This window comes from Gobius niger (assembly GCF_951799975.1).
Source record: "Gobius niger genome assembly, chromosome: 22".
Taxonomy (NCBI): Eukaryota; Metazoa; Chordata; class Actinopteri; order Gobiiformes; family Gobiidae; genus Gobius; species Gobius niger.
Genome location: NC_136873.1, coordinates 1,746,021 through 1,767,277, shown reverse-complemented (window position 1 = coordinate 1,767,277; position 21,257 = coordinate 1,746,021). Strand labels below are relative to the sequence as shown.

Here is a 21,257-nt window from a genome sequence, read left to right as displayed (position 1 = left end):
GACAGTGAGACCTTGACGGGAGTGATGTGGGGGGGTTCGCATTGCCAGTAAGTCAGACCTGTTCCCAGTGCGTCTTGGTGTCCACCAGGGCTGCCCTTTGTCACCAGTTCTGTTCATTACCTTTATGGACAGAATTCCTTCTAGCACAGCCAGAGGCTGGAGGGCGTCCGGTTTGGGAACTTCAGGATCTCATCTCTGCTGTTTGCAGATGATGTTGTTCTGTTGGCTTCATCAAATCAGGACCTTCAGCTGCTCTGGGGCCTCCAAATCCAAGGCCATGGTTCTCCACCGGTAAAAGGTGGCATTCCCTCATCAGGTTGGTGGGGAGTCCTTGCCTCAAGTGGAGGAGTTCAAGTTCAAGTATGTCACGACGGCGCTTCTGTCAGTCTCCCCCAGGGGAAACTGAAGCTACAAAAGTAGTTTACCACCACCGAGTATGGAGTGAATGTAAAATTCTCATGTAAAGCGATTTGTGACTATGTCTGCGAAAGGCGCTGTATAAATAAGGATCTTCTTCTTCGGGGTCGTGTTCACGTGTGAGGGACGGATGGAGCAGGAGGTCGACAGACGGATCGGTGCGGCGTCAGCAGTGATGCGGTCGCTGTATCGGACTGTTGTGGTGAAGAGAGAGCGGAGTCTGGGGGCAAAGCTCTCGATTTACCGATCGGTCTATGTTCCCACCCTCACCTATGGTCATGAGATTTGGGTCATGACCGAAAGGACACAAGCGGCCGAAATGAGTTTCCTTCGCAGGGTGGCTGGGGAGCTCAGTTCCCGGAAAGAGCTCAGAGTAGAGTCGCTGCTCCTTCACGCCTCGTGGAAGGCCCAGGACATGTTGGTGGAACTATGTCTCCAAGTTGGCCTGGTGTTGCCTCGGGGTCCCCCAGAACAGCTAGAGGAGGTGAGTGTGAGCTGGAGCTCTCTGCAGTTCATCCAGGGTCATCATAGGCTTCTTGGTAACAGCTCTGGTCAGTGCTGGTTCGGTCAGTAAGTTAAGGAGGACGGCCGTGTCTTGGTAGATTTGCAATGATGCCATACTCTGTCCATTTCTGGATGGTGTATTTAACAGTACATTGGGAGATTTTCAAAGCTTTGGAAATCTTTTTATAACCTAACTAATTCATTCAAATAACAAACCCTGGTTGACCAAACAGCTAAAGGAGGTGCTGAATCGGAAAAAGACGCTTTTCTACACTGACTGAGAAGAGGAAAAGAAAGAAGTGAACAAAGAGGTGAGACAGGCCATGAGAGTTGCCAAAATGCAATACATAATTAATAATAATGGCCCAAATTAAATGATTGAATTATTTTCGATAACAAATGAAAATAATACAATAAAAACAACATGGAGTTTAATGGAGTAAAGCATTTACCTGGTCCTCTTTGTGACCTCTGTCGGTTAATTTAAAGCTGCAGGAAAGTTGAAAAGCACCAGCGACAGTCAGTTTAGTCCTGGTTTACTTTGGTTTAGACATTCCTCTCACACCTGAACGTGGATGCTTCTGGACAAGTCATGTTCTAATCTGACTATATAATTTTGACTTGCATATACTCCTGAGGTGGTGCCTTATGCTCTGATGAGACTGGAGCCGGTGACTGGAGGGTGTGTGCACTCCATCGGTGGCCGCCCGCCCCGATGAGCGTGTGCAGAGATTGCGAGGATAAAGGTATTTAAGTGTGTGCAGTGGAGGGATCAGCAGTGATTAGTCCACAGCTGCACTGGTGAAGACCCGTCCTCCTGTCTCTCCTCTGGAACACTTTGGTCCGCGCCTCTCTCCAGTCGAAGCATGTTAACCACACTCCGCGCTCGGAGCCGCAGTCTGTTCCACAACTACAAACTGGGCCACACCGCCGAGAGTGACTCGGACCAGGACCAGCTGCTCCGCATCAGCACCTGCCTCAAGCCGTGGACCTCCCTCCAGGTGAGTGCCTCCCACAGTCATGTAGAATAAGTCATCATTGCAATTGTATTCGGTGTGAAAAATATTAGCTTTGAACACATTTGCTTTAACCAGATGGAACAAGCCAGAGGCACACACAGAAATCCTGTATGAGTGCGTGAATTGATGTGTGTTTGATAAGGGTTTCTGGTAGGTTTTCACTGCTCATGGTCCATCCAGAAAAGTTACATAATGCACCTTTAAAGCAGCCAGTTTGTAGACTTGGCTTAGTTATTTTACAGAATTAAAAGGATGTCGTCTATTTCTGATGCCACAAACACAGTTCAGCCTCCATGGGCTAGAACATGGTCCGATCTTTGCCCTCCGTCCGTTTTGTGTGTTTATAAGAGACAAAGGGGAGTCTGTTTAGCGGCGAGGCAGAGGAGATGGGTTTCTGATGCACTTTTACAACATTTATACAGTTGTAGGACTCTTCGGTCGTGACATATGAAGCGACAAAAGTTTTGTGTTTCATTTCATTTCAACATTTTGACAACATTTTGACAACATTCGCTGTTGTCATGACTCGTGGGGTCCAGTGTATGGGGTGAAATTTGTGTCATATTGATTCATTGATACAAAAATGTAAATTAATTCCAGATTTATTCACAATGTCTAATCTGCTTGCTCAGATTTATTCACGTAAAATATGATTATATTTAACATATATATTTGTGAATGAAACGTATGTTTTGGTTTGTGGTGCAGTGTGATGACAGGACTGCACATTACCAATGGAAAACCCTACAGTCAGGGAGAGACTGTAGGGTTTTCCATTAATTAACACTGTAAAAAACATGCTTCAAAACTGACCTTTCTGATTTTTTAGAGACATAGCGAATTCGAGGGCACTGATTTAAAAAATCTATATTGCCAAACCAAATTCTTGTGTTAACATGGTCAAATTGGTCATCAAAGATGACCTCATCATTCATATATGGTCAAATATTTAGTTTTGTGTTTTGAAACGGAAGCTTATCTTTTCTACCAATATGAGGGCGCTGATTTAAAAAATCAACATTATCAAGGCAAATTCTTGCGTTAATATGGTCTAATCAGTCATCAAAGATGATGTCATTGCCCATATATGGTAAACGAGTTTCATAAAAGGCCAATGTTACACTCGCATTTCCTTTTTTGTGTTCATACAATTTTTGTAGATGTGGATGATAAAGTCAGTGTCAGTGTCAAGCTACACAACTAAAGGTTCAATCTGATGATTTTTAATACAATTTTACCTGCAATTCTGCTTCCACTGTTTAGTTATTACCATTAATGTCTAAACATTATTCATATTTCACAAGTGGATTTTTCCCAAACCAGAGGGTGTCCGGTTTGGGAACCTCAGGATCTCATCTCTGCTGCAGACGATGTTGTTCTGTTGGCTTCATCAAATCAGGACCTTCAGCTGCTCTGGGCGGTTACATCAACAGAAACAGTTTTTTTTTTAAACAATTTTTAAAATATGTCTAAAAATGTTAAATGTTTGTCTCTTATGGTTCCAAAATCCATCCATCCATTTTCTTCCACTTGTCCGTTGCCGGGTCGTGGGGGCAGCTGTTGGAACTGCCCAAATCACATGGCACCAGCCCCTTATCAGACCCCCCTGCAGGTGGTGGGTCCACGGAAGGACGGCCTCATGGTTCTAACCGGGCCTGTTGGTCTCTCATCAGGGGCTTCTGAACCGCTCTTTGTCTGACCCGTCACCTAGGACCTGTTTGCCCTGGGAGACCCTACAGGGGCACGAAGCCCCCGACAACAGAGCTCCCAGGATCATTCGAGTGCTCAAACCCCCCCACCACGTTAAGGTGGCGGTTCCAGGAGGGGATGGTTCCAAAATGATACATAAAAGTCTACAACATCAAAGATGTACCCATTTTCACCGCAACATTTCTCCAGTCCTGAGGCCCAGGAAGGCTCATGTTAAAGCTCTTTCCAATGCAAAAAAGAGGAAGGCTCTATCGGCCAATATTGTAAATACCCAAATATTGTCCGTCAACCTCATTACAACTGGTTTTCCAAAGCATAAAAGTGCATCACTTTAGTAAAGGGGACGCAATCATCATCAACTTATGAATGAACTAATAATAATAATAATGCATCGGTTTTATATAGCGCTTTTCTGGACACTCAAAGACGCTTTACATTGCATTATTCATTCACTCCATACCTGGTGGTGGTAAGCTACTATTGTAGCCACAGCTGCCCTGGGGTAGACTGACGGAAGCGAGGCAACCAGTCTGCGCCATCGACCCCTCCGACCACCACCAACCACTCACTCACACACTACATTCGCTAGACTTCCTGGTGTTACTAAACAACTAAGATCAGCTCATGATGAGTTCATTACAGCAGTAAATGTTGTGTAAATTTATATCTTGCAAACTCATTTTCTTAAAAAAGATGAATCATGATATTCGTGCATAAACTTCATAACTATGATTAGCTAATGTTTTTGTTAAAAAATCCACACATTTTAGTGAATTCATCATGATATATTAACACGATTTTCTCATGAATTCATTACAGTCGTTACTTAACATGAAGTCATGTTAACTCATGATGAGTCATGGTATCATCATACATGACTACATCATGAAATCATGCATTCATTCATGTATAATTTCATGTTATTCATGCATGACTTCATGTAACCTCATTATAAAGTGTTACCGTGTACTTTTATGAGTTTCAATCAGTGGTACAGTACAATCTTTGTCAAAAACCTGAAACTCTAGCTGGTCCAGTTTTTGGTTTCAAGGGTTTCTTAATTTCACTTTACATTTACCCTGTGGCTTCACTTTTCTTCCATTGTACATCACTAACACAGACTTTGTATCCTCAAGCTTAGCATCTGTGTTCAGCATGTTGAGAGGCAAAACATTACATGTAGCTCCACAATCGATCTGAAATGTTACAATATCTTTCCCTAGGAGCAGGCCTGCAAACAACTGGGTGTCATTACCTTTGTTAGAGTCAACAGCATTTACATGTTCACTGTCTGCTACGTCTCTAACACACAGTATGTCATATTGACTTTCACATTCAGTAATATTGTGCACAGATTTCTTCTTCTTTGGGTTTTCTTTGCGGCTGTACACTTAGCCGCACGGTGGTTTTCCTTACCACATTTTTGGCATTTCTTTCCAAATGCTGGACATTTCTGTATGCTTCTCTCATGCGTCTTGCCGCAAAACTTGCAATCCACGGTGCTTTCCTTCTGCTGGAAGCTGTGAAGCTCCATGCACTGCGTGAACGTCTTCCACTGCGTGCCCCACTATGGCCCTGCAGTTTTCAAAGTAACAGTCACATGTTACTGCTGTTAATCCCACATGCGATCCTGTCACGAATGAGTCTCTCAATGTCCAAAAGTTACATGTTTTTGCGAGCAACTCCTCTCACCGACCAGATCACTGAAAAGCCTGACCTTTTTCTTAAATGTTCATATCTTAACAACAGGCCTCGCTGAGTGTGCTCCATACTGTTTGTTCTCTGTTGTTCTGTCTGTCCTTTGTCAAACATGCACTCTGTACGTGAAAGAGAATTTCCCCCTGGGGACAATAAAGTCTAAAAACTCTAAAGCGAGAATTTTGAGGGGACTCAGGAGAGAGAAAGTGCAGGCTGCAGAGCGAGGACGGGCCAAATCTCCCAAAAATTATTTTCTTTCAATTGAGTGATTGAATGAGTTTTGTCTGCTAATATTTAGGCAAAGAAAGTTGAACTAATGAACTGCTGGACTAATGAGTGAGACGGTGCTTTTATTTGGGCGTGCTGGACCAAAACCGTAAATCACTGTATGGGCTGTGGCGCTACCGTTAGCTTGAGCCACACCGCGCTCACACCTACAGCGGCGGAAGTGAATGGAGCGGCGAGCTTCCATTCATTCCCTATGCCGGCTGGCGACCGGAGAGAAGCCACCGGGAATACACAGGTGAGCTGCATGGTACAGGCAGACCACCAACCACAGAGCAATGTTAACAGACACCTGTGCGTAAATGACTCACGCACTTCAGCTGTGTTGAAAACCCCACCCCCACTGCTCCTGCACAAGGGGGGCCGGCCAAGGAAGTAGAACAAGCTGAGCTCATAGACATAATAATGAATAAGCTCGTCTCCTCACTCCTCGAGGCTGCTCTGACAGAGTACGTTCCTAAAAACGGCATAAGGGCGGGATCTTCACTGTAGTGTAGTTTGGTCCATTAGCGCTAATTCTAACTGCCTGTCAATCAAAGCCCGGCCCTCATTAGTATGTGATTTCTAAAATGTACCTTACAAAAAACAGCCTGGTTTCTTTCAGAGCCGTTTTTTCCTAACTTACAACGCAAGGTGCGTAGGGCCCCCACAGCCGTAAGGGCCCCGCATCTCAGTCAAACTACGGTGTTGTTTCACTGATTAATCAACGCGTTGTTACGGGACAGGCTCTGACAGCCTCTGACAGCCTCACTCACTCTCCGCCTACTTTGCCACATATAACACCAAAGTGGAGCAGTCTGCTGAAGTGGATGAGCAGGAGACTTCCAAAGCGCGAGTGCTTCTCCGCTCGTGTCCCGCTCGGCCGTCTGTCTCCGGGGCTCACTGCACCTCATGCTCCCGTAATGATTATGTGGATTGTCACAATATTGTGTCACAATATTGTGTCTGGTGAGTCTAGTGTATCAGGACAGTAGTTTGACGAATAGACGAGAGTAAAGCCGTTCTCCGTGGCCTTTTTGTTTAAAAGTGGAGTTTAATCCACACGGTTCACATGAGCACAGTTACTTACAGTAACTCTGGTTCTCTGAATGTGCACATCTAAAACGAATTGGGCGACTCCCTCAAATTATAGTGAAATGATTACAATAAGAAAGTGATTACTAATCTCTTATTTATTTTTGAAGAAATACTGTAGTCACGTCACAAGTACACGTGACTACCATGCACGTCTACTTGTGAACCATGCCAAGTGGAAAATTGTGACAATCCACATACCGTAAATTCTCTAATACTGGCCTGTATTCCATTTTCCATATAAACCATTCCATAGAAACTATAGCGGTAGAAATATTCCCCATGTTAGGAATTTGTCTCATACTAGATAAATGATAAATGAAAACTCACGCGCAGGACGTAACAAACGGGAACCCGGGCCGATGGGGATGCTGAGCTGATCCGAGCGCAACTTTGACACAGATTTAGCCACTTTTCAAACCTCCACAGACTATATTTGGAAACAGGGGGAGAGTTGTGTGACCCTCCAGGGTTTTAATAAAGTCTCCATCGCGTCTTCAAAGCACGTCCAGCTGCTCCGTGTGCAGGTCAATCCCACGCCTCAAAATAACTCCTCCCATCAGCGCGAGCGTCTCGTCTTCTCTCGGGTCAGTCTCATGATCGATCACAAACACAAACGCTCCGTCTAAACTCGCCTTTTACACGAGATAACAACAAATAATCCGGTCCAGTAAAAACGAAACAGAAACCTGCAGTGACATTGATGTCAAAGCTCCGCTAACAGCAACGAAACACTTCCTGTTGTCCCGACAAAATAAAAGGCGTCAATGTTCCAGCCGCTGGGAGAGGGTTTGAAATGTTCATTAATAAATGAACCTAATATTTTAGGTACAAATGGACACAAATCTCGTTTTTCTTCATTTTCCTGGTCGTCCATTTTGCTCAAATAGAAATAAAGGCCTGTCTCTAATTGTGGCCTGGTTCCAATCAAGGCCTGGTCCTAGATGCCCTTGAGTAAATAAAGGCCACGGCCTATATTAGAGCATTTATGGTAATCATTACGGGAGGAAGGGTGTGACAATGACTATTTGTAAATCTGGTGCAAATCAAAGGTATTTCTTCAAAAATAAATAAGAGATTTGTAATCACTTTCTAATTGTAATCATTTCACTATACTTTAAATATGCTAATGGCTAAAATGCTAAGATAACAGGTCTACCATGTCAGGGCCGACGTGGTCTCACAGACTTAGGAATATCTCTGCGAGTAAATGTCGTAGAGACTTACCTTTTATTGCGTTGGGAAGAACAGGGTTGGGGCTTTAAATCCATGCCCCTCTAAGCCTCTGGGAAGCGATGTAAGGTTGCGTTGAAAATGTGTGTCTTTGCCGTGACAAACTCGCTAATGTTAATATATAGAGTCTTTGTCCACCATTTCTATTTCACAATTGTATAATCATGTCACTACAATTTGAACATGGGATTCCTAGATCCCCAAAACATGGGGTTAGACACCAAAATGACTTGTTTAAGATGAATAATAAAGGAGTAATGGGCATTTTAAGGATCTCGCCACCCTCTTGGACGCCATCTTGAAAATTAGACCTTTCCAGTGGTCAGATTTTGGTAGACTTTTAGTATGTTAATAAGCACACCTGAGTCCTCTCTGTGCTTTATCCTATAGTTTATGTGTGTTTTGCTCATTGACAGGACGTGAGCCGAGACATCTATGACATTTATGCCGAATATGAACATGAAGAGGACCAGGAGCAGTTCCCCGTGTCTCCCACAAAAAGGTTCACCCTAAATATCAACGTCGGGGGTACGGTGAGTGTCCCGTCTTTCATCCCTGTCCTCCAGTCTCCCTCCCCCCCTAAACCAGGGTTTATTTTCGAGACCACACACATTAATCTGAAACTTAATTTGCATTTTGAGACTAATTTTGTCTTAGTTTTGCCCGAATTATTTCTTGGTTGGTAACTTTGTGTTAGAGAAATAACAATGGCGTCCGAGAGGATAGATTAAGAATAGGCAACAGTCCGAATGTCTTATGCAAGAGAAATGTATTTACCATTGGTGTGTGACCCGGAGACATGAACTCGAGACGTTGCACTAGTCTTATCATTCAAGATCGTCTATGCATCCGCAGAAGAGGGATAAATACCCTCTGTCGAGCATCATACTGATAAGCAAGCAAACATTCAGTGGCTGAGGGAAGGTGCTGGAGGACCGCGGTAAAGGACATAGATCGTACCACTGTACAGCTTGGCCCACGGAGAGTACAACGTATGAGAAATAGCTATTTCATTTTATCCTCTAACACTTTGGATAACACAGCCTGGCCATTAGGAACGTGTGGAAGCATAAATGTAGCGGCAGTAACAATGGTTGGAACATACGGATCTATTTGTGTACAAAAAGGGAGCATATATGAGCCAGAGCCCTCAAAATATTGTTCAGAATGAAAAGCTCTAGCTAAATCTCCTGGGGAGGGTGTCCTCACTAATGTCCTCTACCCTCAGGCGTATCAGTTGTCTTACCAGCTGGCTGCACGCTACCCCAAGAGCCGGATCGGGCGCCTGGCCACGTGTTCTGAGCACAGCCGCAGACTGGACCTGTGTGACGACTATATCGTCCAAAGCCAAGAATTCTTCTTCGACAGAGATCCCTCAGTATTCCATCACATCTTCACCTTCTACAGGTGAGTCTGTCACACCTTCTGCAAGTGAAAACAATCAGTTTCTCTCCCACTAGCGATTATGTGAATGCTTTTGTCTTTGTGTCCAGGACGGGTGTGCTGTGGATCAAAGACGAGCTGTGTCCGCGGAGCTTCCTGGAGGAGATGAACTACTGGGGTGTGCGGATCCGCAACACCCAGCGCTGCTGCCGCATCTCGTTCGAGGAGCGCCAGGACGAGCTTAACGAACAGCTCAAGATCCAGAAACTGCTGCTGGACGAGGTTAGAACCATCCTGCACCGGGGGGGGGCAGGAGTAAACACAGGTCAGGGTGTTCTCTAGTCTTTAGTCACTATGTTCACTCATGTGAGTCTTTACACGACTGAAAAGATTTCCCATAGTCTGTCCCCCGCCTGAGCTGATCCTGCCTGTGTGCTCATGCCCTCCCATAAACCACGCCTGGACAGATGTGCGCAAGATAAGCTGTTTCTTGGCCCAGTTTGGGACAGATGTTTGGCTCAAAGGTCTCTGCTCAGTTTGCTCTCAGGTGTCCTGAAACGCCACACAGAGATTATAATAGGGTTAGGAACCAGTGACAGGAGCCTGTACCAGCAGCTTGGTTAAGACGGGGTACGCCGGTGCCCAAGTGCCGTGGGCCCCGGTGCGTCAGCACTTGAAGGGCCCATCGCGGGCAGGGAGTGGGCGCATTGTGCAGACTCGCATGCATAAATGGCATGTAGGCCTACTACACAACCACAATTTAAGTACAGTAATTTGCTGACAGCCCCTAAGTCTGACCAAATATTAGTGTACGATCGTTATCTGCTCTCCCGTGGGTGTCTGGTGGCTTCACAGGCGCTGCAGCTCCCGCTTTGAATATCTGCCGAATATCCAATATCTACCCAACTTCACCGGTGCCAGACCGGGCATTATCATCAACAAGCCTACTGCAGAGGGTGGTTTTTCTTTGTGAAACCAGTGAACTATTCCAGGCTAACTTGTAACTTGCATGCACAGCGCCCGCTGACCATTACAACAGGGACTTACAGGGCCAAGAAAAAGTAAGTACATCGTCTGGAATTTCTCACATTTCTGCCTAAATTGGTCACTAAATGTGGTCAATCTTCATCAAAATCACAGGAATGATTAAACAGTGTCTGCCTGAATTAATAGCGCCAAACTTGCACCAGGGCCTTGCGCAACAACCCCTAGGCCCATTGCCCGGAACCGGGCCACAATGGGAGAAAAGACAGATTCAGACCCGAGCTATTTTAAAAATTTGATCTGACAGCATCAGCGCCTACAGCTGAATGTGTAACATGAATGTCCTACCTGTGGAACCTGCAGACCCCGGACCTTCAATCATGTCCAGCTATACGGCACTACACGGACATCAGCACTGTCTGAACAGCAGGACCTAAGGTCGTTTTTACACAGGCTCTACTTATGTCGCTGTAAAGGGGCTCCAGGGTCAGTGTGAATCCACCGCAAACCGACTGAAACAAGAGGTCTATTCTCACTTTCATTTCTCATTTTGCAAAATGAAAGAACTATTTTTTTTGTATGCTACACACTGCCGGACGTTTAGTCTTACAGCTCTCACGAGGCAAAGGCGAGGCAAGGCAACTTTATTTATACCGCACATTTTGTACACAAGGCAACTCAATGTGCCTTACAAAAGAAGATATGTGAAATTACAATCAGGCTAAGTTAATGCAAAGCACATGTATAAAAACATCAAGACATAGGAAACACACAGTACACCAGGGCAGGCGCTTTTTTCTTGAGTAGGGAGGGGCGCCCACATGTCGACTGGAGGGCGGGGGTGGGAGAGTAGAAAAAAGTTCCGATAAACCAGGGGAGAGCCTAGTCCATACCCAGTTATCAAGAGTCCAAATCAGTAAATATCTTTGCAAGATGGATCAACTTCATATCATCAGTATGTCTTTCTTCTGCCCCTCTTTTCTTTCTGCTGCTCAGTAAAGCTTTGCTGTGTGTATCAGTGTCACTGTTTAACCATGAGAGGGAGAGGAGACCATATTGTGACATCAGGAAAATGCACATGCGTGTTGTCAGAAAGGTTGATTCCCATTGTCATGGGAATAAGATCAGCAAATAGTCAATCGTTTTTCATGTGACTGTTTGGAGGGTCGACCCACAAGGCGCTATAACAAAAAATCCCTTCCAAATGCACCCACACTGACACTACCCCTACACAGACTATAGAGCTAAACCATTAAACTATCAGAGAGAATATTTTCCAGAAATCAACAACATTAGAAACTTAAGACCGATGTCAAAAATCCTAAAATGTCCCTTTAAATTGTGTGTGCCAGTTCTTCCTGTTCCTGTTTATTTCCTATTCCGTTCTGTGACTGACAGTGAGTTCCTGGTAGATGATATATACTACTGTGTCCTGCAGGTGGCGGTGGAGGAGCGAGAGGATCTGTTCTGTCATATGCGTTACGGGCCTGCTCGGCGTGCTCTGTGGAACCTGATGGAGAAGCCATTTTCCTCGGTGCTGGCCAAAGTCGTGGCTGTGGCCTCTTCCATGTTCGTTCTCATCTCACTGGTCGCCATGACTCTCAACACCGTGGAGGATATGCACTTCCAGGTGTGGCCACACGGGGCACTACTGTTACTACCCTCCAGTTCGATCGAGACTCGAGATCGTCATTATTTTCACACGCCAGTCTTAGCATGCATCTTGTTTGCCTAGTTTCCCTAAAAACACCGTCAAAATGAATAAACAATACATATTCAAACTTAACCCACAAGAACGGTGGATGACTGTTTAACCCCTTAACCCCCGGGCAAGCCAATACCTGTTTAACCCCTAAACATGAAATAAACACGAAATGCACATGGAACTATTAGATAAAACTTGGTAATTGACTTAATAACAAAAGATAAACTGTTTTCAGTCACATGGTGGTCAGTGACACGGAAACGCACAAAAACTGTAATTGTTTGGTTCATCGGCTCACTTTACGACACACCCTGATCAACATGCTTCTTCTCAAAAGAAAAGTTCAGTTATACTTTATTAATCTCTGTAGAGAAATGTGTTCTCTGCATTTGACCCGTCCTCAGTGTCACATGGGGCGTCCTGTAGGAGCAGTGAGCTGCCGGCACTCGGAGACCCATCCTCATGATGTGGAGCCAGGCTGGTGGTCAGAAACACCTGGCTGGAGGATTCACCTATTTACATGTTTTTATAACCTACCACTAACCTACGCAGACACTGGAGAACATGCAAACTCCACACAGAAAGGCCCCGTCCAGGTGGGAATCGAACCCGGGACCTTCGAGCTGTGAGGCACGAGCACTAACTGCTGCGCCACCGTGGGTAAAGACACTTCTCTTCTGGGCAAACTTCTGACAGCACCTCGGAGTCGTAAAGTGAGCCAATGGACCTTATTTTCAACAAATGTTTCTTCCTTTTTTTGTTTTTAATAGTAGAATTTTAATATTCCTTAATCATTCTTGAACATTTGAAGAACAAGTGTGAACTAGACCTAGACCAAAACATCAGGGCTAAAGATCAACAGATGATTAAGAGGGCAATGGATATTAAAATGATAAAAAAAAAACATGAATGAGCAACTACACACATCGGCAACACAACACTGTTACTTGGTGTATTTTTTTCTGATGAAAATGTAGTTTTTACAGAAATACACATAAATTCAGGGTAAAAAAAAAAATACATTCATTAACACTTTTAAAAGGAGGTTCAGGCCACGGATGCACTCCACATTCACACATTTGCCTGTTTTAATTTTTTTGAAGTCCTCCAGAAACGGATCCCATATCCCATAATCCCTTTTAGTTCAAATTAGATTTTTTCCAAATGAACAGGCTTCATTACATCATGTAAAAAATTCATATACAGCATGAACCATGTTTACATACACGTTATAAAAATAAAAACAATAAACATTTTATTTGTAACGCGCTTTTCATTCAGTGAATCTCAGAGTGCTACAAGAAAACACACACATGTTTGAAAGCATCAACAGTTATAAGCTTTCTTAAAAAGGAAGGTTTTCATTTTAGCTTTAAAAGAGTCCAGGTTTGGTTTTTCTCTCAGCTCCTCGGGGAGGCTGTTCCAAAGCCCATGGTTCGGCGCTTGGTGGAGCATGAAGGTGGAGCATGAAGGTGGAGCATGAAGGTGGAGCATGAAGGTGGAGGCTCCTGGATGACCTGAGGGTGCGGGTGGAGGGTTTCTGTGATGTGAGTTCCTGCAGGTTCAATGAAACATTTGCATTTTTTTCTTACTGTCTGACACGATTGTTCAAATTATTTCTATTTGTCAAATTCCAGAAGGATGAGAGGTAGATTTTTTTTATGACTTTATACAAAACCAAAAGTTTACATACATTTAATTTATATTTAGTCAAAATGCCTTTAAAGTGTATATTTTGGGTCAAAGGTTTTGAATATCCTTCCACAAGTCCATTCCTCCTTTTCAGCTCTGCCCAGACATTTTTAACTGGACTGTGTGATGACCACTTCCAAACACTGACTTTGTTTTCCTTCAGCCCCTTTGTAACCAGTTTAGCAGTTTGCTTTGGGTCAGTGTCCATTCAGAAGACCCTGGGCTTTAACTTCCTGGCTGATGTTGCTCCAATATTTCCACATAGTGTTCTTTCTTCATGATGTCTGATCTATTTTGTGAAGTGCACCAGTCCCTCCCGCCGCCAAACTGCCCCACAGCATGATGCTGCCCCCCCCCGTATATCAAAGTTGGAATGGTGTTCTCAGGCTTACAAGATTCCCCCTTTTTCCTCCAAGCATAACAATGGTCATTACGGCCAAACAATATTTTTTTCTTTATCCTTTTTTTATTTACATACTCCAAACTGGCTTTTTTCAGTTTCTTTTGGAGTAAGGGCTTGTTCCTGGCAGAGTTCCCTCTCAGCCCGTGTCGGTGCAGGACTTGTTTCACTCTGGATAATGACAAACTCTTACCAGGTTCAGCGTCTTCGCCAGGTCTTTTACATTTGTTCTTGGGTTGATCTTCACATTTCAGACACAGCACGTTCATCTCTGGGACACAGAACCCGCCTTCTTCCTGATCTGTATGACGGCTGGACATTTCCATCATTGTTTGGACCTATATTAAACCTGAACCTTCAAGTGTCTTGAAATTGCACCCAAGGATGAACCAGACTCGTGCTTCCTAGGTCATGACATCTTCATCTGGGCTTTCCCAAACTGTTTAAAGGTATAGTCATCTTAGTGTATGTAAGCTTTTCTAAACAATTCTATCTCTCATTCTTCTGGCATTTCATCAAATTCAAATTCTGTTAAAAGTTATTTCTAATTTCATGTCAGACAGTGAGAAAAAATGCACAGTATATGTAAACATGGCTCCCCCTCTAGGCTGGAGTTTAGTAGGATCAGTCTTCTAATTAGCACAGAGACAAGTTTGATTACTGTTTTCTGCTTGTTAACAAGATTAGCCGTTACTGGGGTACTCCAAAAAGTGCAAGTACAGGGTGAGGGTGTAACTGTATTCCACAAACATCAGACTAAAGACTTAAAAAATGTGTCCTACTTGGTGTGGTTTCAACAGAAAACTCCATATTTGGAACAGCAGTGATCTTGTATGATCTTGTACGATCTTGTACGATCTTGTATGATCTTGTGTGATCTTGTATGATCTTGTATGATCTTGTACGATATTGTGTGATCTTGTACGATCTTGTATGATCTTGTGTGATCTTGTGTGTGGTCTCCTGGCCCTGGCCCCTCTCTCCTGCAGACTGCTTCGGGAATGCTGGACGGCAGGATATACGGCGAGGGCGTGGAGACGTTGTGCATTGCCTTCTTTACCCTGGAGTACCTGCTCCGCTTGGTGTCCACTCCGAACCTGAAGCAGTTTGGACGAAGCATGCTCAACACGGTGGACCTCATTGCCATCCTGCCACACTATCTGCAGATGGCGCTGGAGGGCTTCGAGTACGAAGACATCCACCTGGACTCGGAGGACATTGAGACGGTGGGGCGTGTCGGGAAGGTGAGAGGTCTGGTTTATTCACACTGTTACGACTGTGACCCTGCGCTTTGACCACACCCCTATGTTTCAGCCACACCCCCGTCTACTGTTAGGCTCATTCCAGATGTCAAGACGTCCACTGCGTGAACTGCGCACTGGACCAGGCGTTTCGTTCAGATATCGGGTTCATTTCAAGTCGCTCAAGAATAAGAGTGATGGAAACACTTTATTTTACACCACGCTTCATACATTGTACCTGCTGTGTAAGAACGTGTGCCTTGGGCTACAAACACCATGGGATAATATGTGTCTCCAGCACGGCGAGAAAAACCTCAAAAACCCAGTGGGAGAAAAGAGAAACCTCAGGGAGAACCACAGAAGGAGAGATCCACTCCCATGGACGGACACTAGGCTGGGAGTCCCTCAGTAGACAGACCGAGATCGCAGAACATCCAGTCCTTGCTGGAGCTTCAGTTCTTCTTGTCCAATCCCTGTAGGTGGGGTTCCTCCGTTCGATCTGAGACAGGCACTCCGCCAAAGGGGAGCGGGACAGGAGACACCACGTGAATAGCGATTAACAAGTCTCCAGTAAGAAGAACTAGAGAAGCAGTGTTCCTCCAACGGCAGCTTTACTTCAGGCTGTGGGTTAGAGCTTTACCTGACCTGATCATAAGCTAATTCGAAGAGCTTTGAGCCCTTAAATGTAGGGACTGTGTCTGCTTCTTCAACGTGGGCTGGGAGTTTATTCCATAAAACCGGAGCTTGGAGCTAAAGCCTCTTCCTTCAACAGGGATTTTGGAGACACGAGGTATCACTAGTAGCCCTGAGTTTTGAGAGCGGAGAGCTCTGGTTGGCTGATATGGAACGATAGCGTCTTGGAGATAGATCGGAGCCAAACCCTTTATGACTTTAAATGTGAGGAGCAGGATTTTAAATTTGATTCTAAACTCAACAGGAAGCCAGTGGAGAGACTTTAGCACAGGTGTGATGTGTTCTCTTCTCTTAGTCCGCGTTAACAATCTTGCAGCTGCATTTTGAACTGATTGAAAACTTCTCAGGGAACTTTTAGGACACGTTGCCAGCAGGCAGTTACAGTCCAGCCTTGATGAAACAAAAGCATTAATAAGTTTTTCTGCATCACTCTTAGGTAGGATGTTGTGCAGGTGACAGAACGCTGTTTTACTACAGACCTGGTTCATCTGTGCTTTGAAAGAGAGGTCTTGGTCAAACAGAACTCCAAGATTTTTTACTATAGAGCTCGTCAATATGCCAACATTATCCAGGGAGACGATCTGCTCAGATAAAGACTCTCTCAGTTTTTGAGGACCTAGTATAATTGGATAATTTAATTAGACCCTAACTTTAAGCCCTAAAATCAGCCCCACGATGTAGTTTTGTAGCTTGCTCTTATTCAAAAGTTCTCTGATGTTGCTTTTGACTCCCCCCCCTCATGTTTAACCACGCCCTCTGTCTGAAAACCACTCCCCCACTTTTGTTTTGATTTTTACGATGCATTATGTGAGAAGTGACCCAGTGGCTGTATGTTATGGGGAGCATGCTGCTTCAGCCTCTAGGATGCTCGACGACACATTCTATTTCAGGTTTTTAACTGTCTCCATGGTTATACATTCCGTCTAGAAACCTACCAGAAACCTGAGAAATACAAAGCGCTGTTCGATCCTAACTTATGCAGTTAACAGTTAACATGTACTTTTCAGATATGTTAGCCTTCTCAATGTTTTTTTCCTATATCCGTTAACATTAGCCATCAAACATCGCAGATTACGAACGATCCAGATGTTTTCAGCTGTTGTCGACCATCGACCACAGAACATGCAAATTCCGCACAGGAAGGCTCCCTCTGGGAATCCAACTGGGACCTTCTTGCTGTGAAGCACAAGCGCTTACCGCTGTGCCACTATGTTAACCACCCATACAGCCAATGGGTCACTGAAAGGTCAAAAACACACTAATATCAACTTTTTTACCCATTAAAAGTTGCAAAATGCAGCTTTAATTGGAGCCCATTGGTCTCACGTTTGGTTTGATTTGATTTGTACCTCGTGAGCACGTCCGTGTGCCCAGTTGTGCTGTTTTGTTTCTGTGCGAGCTGTGCAGGTGGGCCAGGTGCTGCGGATCATGCGCCTCATGAGGATCTTCAGGATCCTGAAGCTGGCTCGACACTCCACTGGGCTGAGGGCGTTCGGCTTCACTCTGCGACAGTGCTACCAGCAGGTCTCTCCCCTGTCTTCAAATACATTTGCCCTAAATGCAAAATGTTTTCACATACACAGGTGACACAGGTGATACGCCTATTTCTACTCATCATAGACATAATACAATATTACAGTAATTGATCAAAAAATAATAATAATACAACCAACTTTGCAGTATGTTTAATGTGTGTTCTTCCGTCTGAAAGTGTGTATGCACATCCCTGAACATGGTACTGTACACAGACCAGACCAGACCAGACCAGACCAGGGATCTCCAAGCAGCGCTCGGCAGAGGCCCAGTCCCAAAGTCCCATTTCTGAGGCATTTTCTGTTTGAAAATGTTCAACATAAACTGCAAACATTTGGGTTCATAAAGTAAAGTTTGAAGACAAAATGGAACTTGTTATTGAACTTATGTTAAAAAAAAAACATCTTGGCTACTACCCCTCCAGGCTGAACTCCTCGTTTACAACTACAAGTGTTATCTACAATACAGAGTGCAAGTCACAAGGTGCAATATCGGCAAGTTACAAGTCATGTGGAGAATTATAGAGTGCAACAGTTTCTTGAAAGTCTATACACAGCAGACAAACAAGATAACATGATTACAGTAGTGATCTGGTAGCCATCAGACTGATGGGCTGGGGGTCTAGAAGCCCGTCTTTGACTGCACACTTTGGGCCAGTCGTAAGTCGCAAAGTTACACTAGTATCTTTGAATTTTTTGTTGCATAAAAGTACCTCACTGGCTAAAAAAGGTTGGAAACTCTTGTACTGGACATAGTTAGCACTTTTGTAACCATCCAAAGAACAGACTTTTTTTTTTAAGTTGACTAACAACCATGTGACTGATTATCATTTGAACTAATTATTATTGTCCAAAGACCAAGACCACTGAAAAAGAAAAAAAAACATAGAGGTAGGAGCAATAATACCATCATCTAAGACTGAGGGAGACAAAAGCTTTGGGCTGGGTGGACGGCGATCGCTTTGTGGCTATGTTTTCTCTTGTAGCTACATAATGGTTTTTCACATGCCCTTAAAATGGAGGGCTGTGGTTCCATCTGGAATAACACATAAACCCATGCTTTGTGTGCAGGTGGGCTGTCTGCTGCTGTTCATTGCCATGGCCATCTTCATGTTTTCAGCGATGGTCTTCACTGTGGAACACGACGTGTCCAACACCAACTTCACCTCCATGCCCCACGCCTGGTGGTGGGCCGCGGTGAGTCTCCCCCCTCAGTCTGCCCCACAGACGGACACTTAGATCTGGATACTGTTACAACTTGTTCGTTACCAGGAAAATACAGAAAAACTAAAGGATTCTAAAGAACAAGCAACATGAGAACATGAGAAACTCTATCGATCAAAATGAAGCAATATCCACTTTTATGACAAGTATGAGTACAGATACTTCATTATAATTTTGCTCCATAAAGATAAAGGTACACTTTCTTACTCTTCTTAAGGGGAGACACTACAGGCAAAACTTATTTTTTTCAGTTTTCAGGTTTTGGGCCAAATTGGTCTCTGAACATATAAACTTTCACCCGGAAACCGAAAATATGCCTAATCTTCACAATAACATGTTTAAATATTGCACTGATTCAATGTTCCCCCATAGACTTATATGGGAGAACACAATTTCAAGGGCCTTTTTCTCAAAACACAATTTTCTGTCATTGTGGCGACACTATGTCCACGTCAGTCGGACCTAAAGACTTCACATTTTCCAGCCTTGGACTGAACAATATTTGGAAGATTTTTTCAGAGGGATTTTTTATTAGTTAATCCCTTAAGCCCCATTTATTGAGTTTTGAATGTCAAAAAATAAGGCGAAAATTACATTTTTACACATTTTTCCACTAAAAAACAGCTTGTTTTAAAGAAATCCAAAATCCCCTCAGAGAAAGTCTTGGCAACTCATTTATCAATAAAATTAAACCATAAATTTGAATGTAGCTCTATCCATTACTCAGATTTCGTCGCTGAAAAGATGGGAAATTTGGGGCATTTTTAGGCATAAAACACCTTGTTCTTATATGAAAAGATAAAATGACAGAAAACTTGCCATGTATTTTTTTCTCACATTTATGCCAGTGATCTACAGCAACAGTTTCAAATTGATATCTGTTAATATACATTTTTTCCCTATTCACCTGCAGTGTCTCGCCTTAAGTTACTGAAGTACTTGTACTGTACTTGAGTAAATGTAACTGAGTACTAGCCGGCGCCTCTGGTAAAAAAAAACATACATTTATCTCTATTTATGCACAGTGTTTCCTAAAGGCTGACCGATGGGGGAGTGATAAACCCCCATGTTTGGTGTGGGCCCCTGACCCTGTGCTCTGTTCCAGGCCAGCATCTCCACTGTGGGCTATGGGGACATGTTCCCAGAGACCAACCTGGGCCGGATCTTCGCGTTCGGCTGCATCTCTTTCGGCATCATTCTGAACGGCATGCCCATCTCCATCCTCTACAACAAGTTCTCCGACTACTACACCAAACTCAAGGCCAACGAGTACACCGCCATCTACAAGGCCCGCGGCAAGGTGCACTTCAGCCGGAGAGCCCTGCGGAGGCTCGCCCAGAACCGCAAAAACTGATCCGTGTGACGCCGAACGGGCAGAGGCCACGTTATGGATCGTTACACTAAACTCTTTGTATTTTATTCACAAGTTCATTATCACGGACAACAGTTTGCTGCATTTATACATCAAACAAAAATATATGATGTGTGTCATCATCAGAGTTTACACAGGCAGAAATCGAATTTAATGCTTTTTAATGCCCAAATCCTACATTTTAAAGCCATGACACAGACTTTTTTTTTTTTTAAATTTGCAAACATTTAATCAAACAGAGGAAAGAGAATTGGACGAAACGGGAAACTTCTGAGCAAGAAAATGTGGTCAATTTCAGCCAAAGCAGTAACTGAATGTTTATTTGGTATGATTGCTCACCCATTTTTAATGTATAAGTTCTTCAATGTCATAATCTTCCACCAAATGTAGATGTAATGCCAGTTTGAATCCAATTTGATGCATTTTAATGACATTTAAGGCCTTGATTTTGGCATAAATTATATAATTCTTTATAATGCATACATATTGTTGTATACATAATGTTGTATACATAATGTTGTATACGTATTGTTGTATACATATTGTTGTATACATATTGTTGTATACATATTGTTGCATACATATTGTTGTATACATATTGTTGTATACATATTGTTGTATACATATTGTTGTATACATATTGTTGCATACATATTGTTGTATACATAATGTTGTATACATAATGTTGTATACGTATTGTTGTATACATATTGTTGTATACATATTGTTATACATATTGTTGCATACATCTTGTTGTATACTGTACATATTGTTGCATACATATTGTATACATATTGTTGTATACATATTGTTGTATACATATTGTTGCATACATATCGTTGTATACATAGTTGTATACATATTGTTGCATACATATTGTTGTATACATAATGTTGTATACATAATGTTGTATACGTATTGTTGTATACATATTGTTGCATACATATTGTTGCATACATATCGTTGTATACATATTGTTGTATACATATTGTTGCATACATATTGTTGTATACATAATGTTGTATACATAGTGTTGTATACGTATTGTTGTATACATATTGTTGTATACATAATGTTGTATACATATTGTT

At 43.3% G+C, this 21,257-nt stretch overlaps 1 protein-coding gene across 1 annotated transcript; it reads left to right on the top strand.

The window, feature by feature from the left end:
- Positions 1-1,787: 1,787 nt before the first annotated feature.
- kcnv2a (potassium channel, subfamily V, member 2a) lies at positions 1,788-20,148 on the top strand (the record flags this gene model as incomplete). The annotated part of the gene is made up of 9 exons (XM_079581148.1): positions 1,788-1,922; positions 8,357-8,473; positions 9,169-9,347; positions 9,434-9,605; positions 11,746-11,937; positions 15,094-15,348; positions 17,446-17,562; positions 18,642-18,767; positions 19,900-20,148. The coding sequence occupies 9 exons, from the start codon at positions 1,788-1,790 to the stop codon at positions 20,146-20,148; spliced, it is 1,542 nt and encodes a 513-aa protein (XP_079437274.1).
- Positions 20,149-21,257: the final 1,109 nt, after the last annotated feature.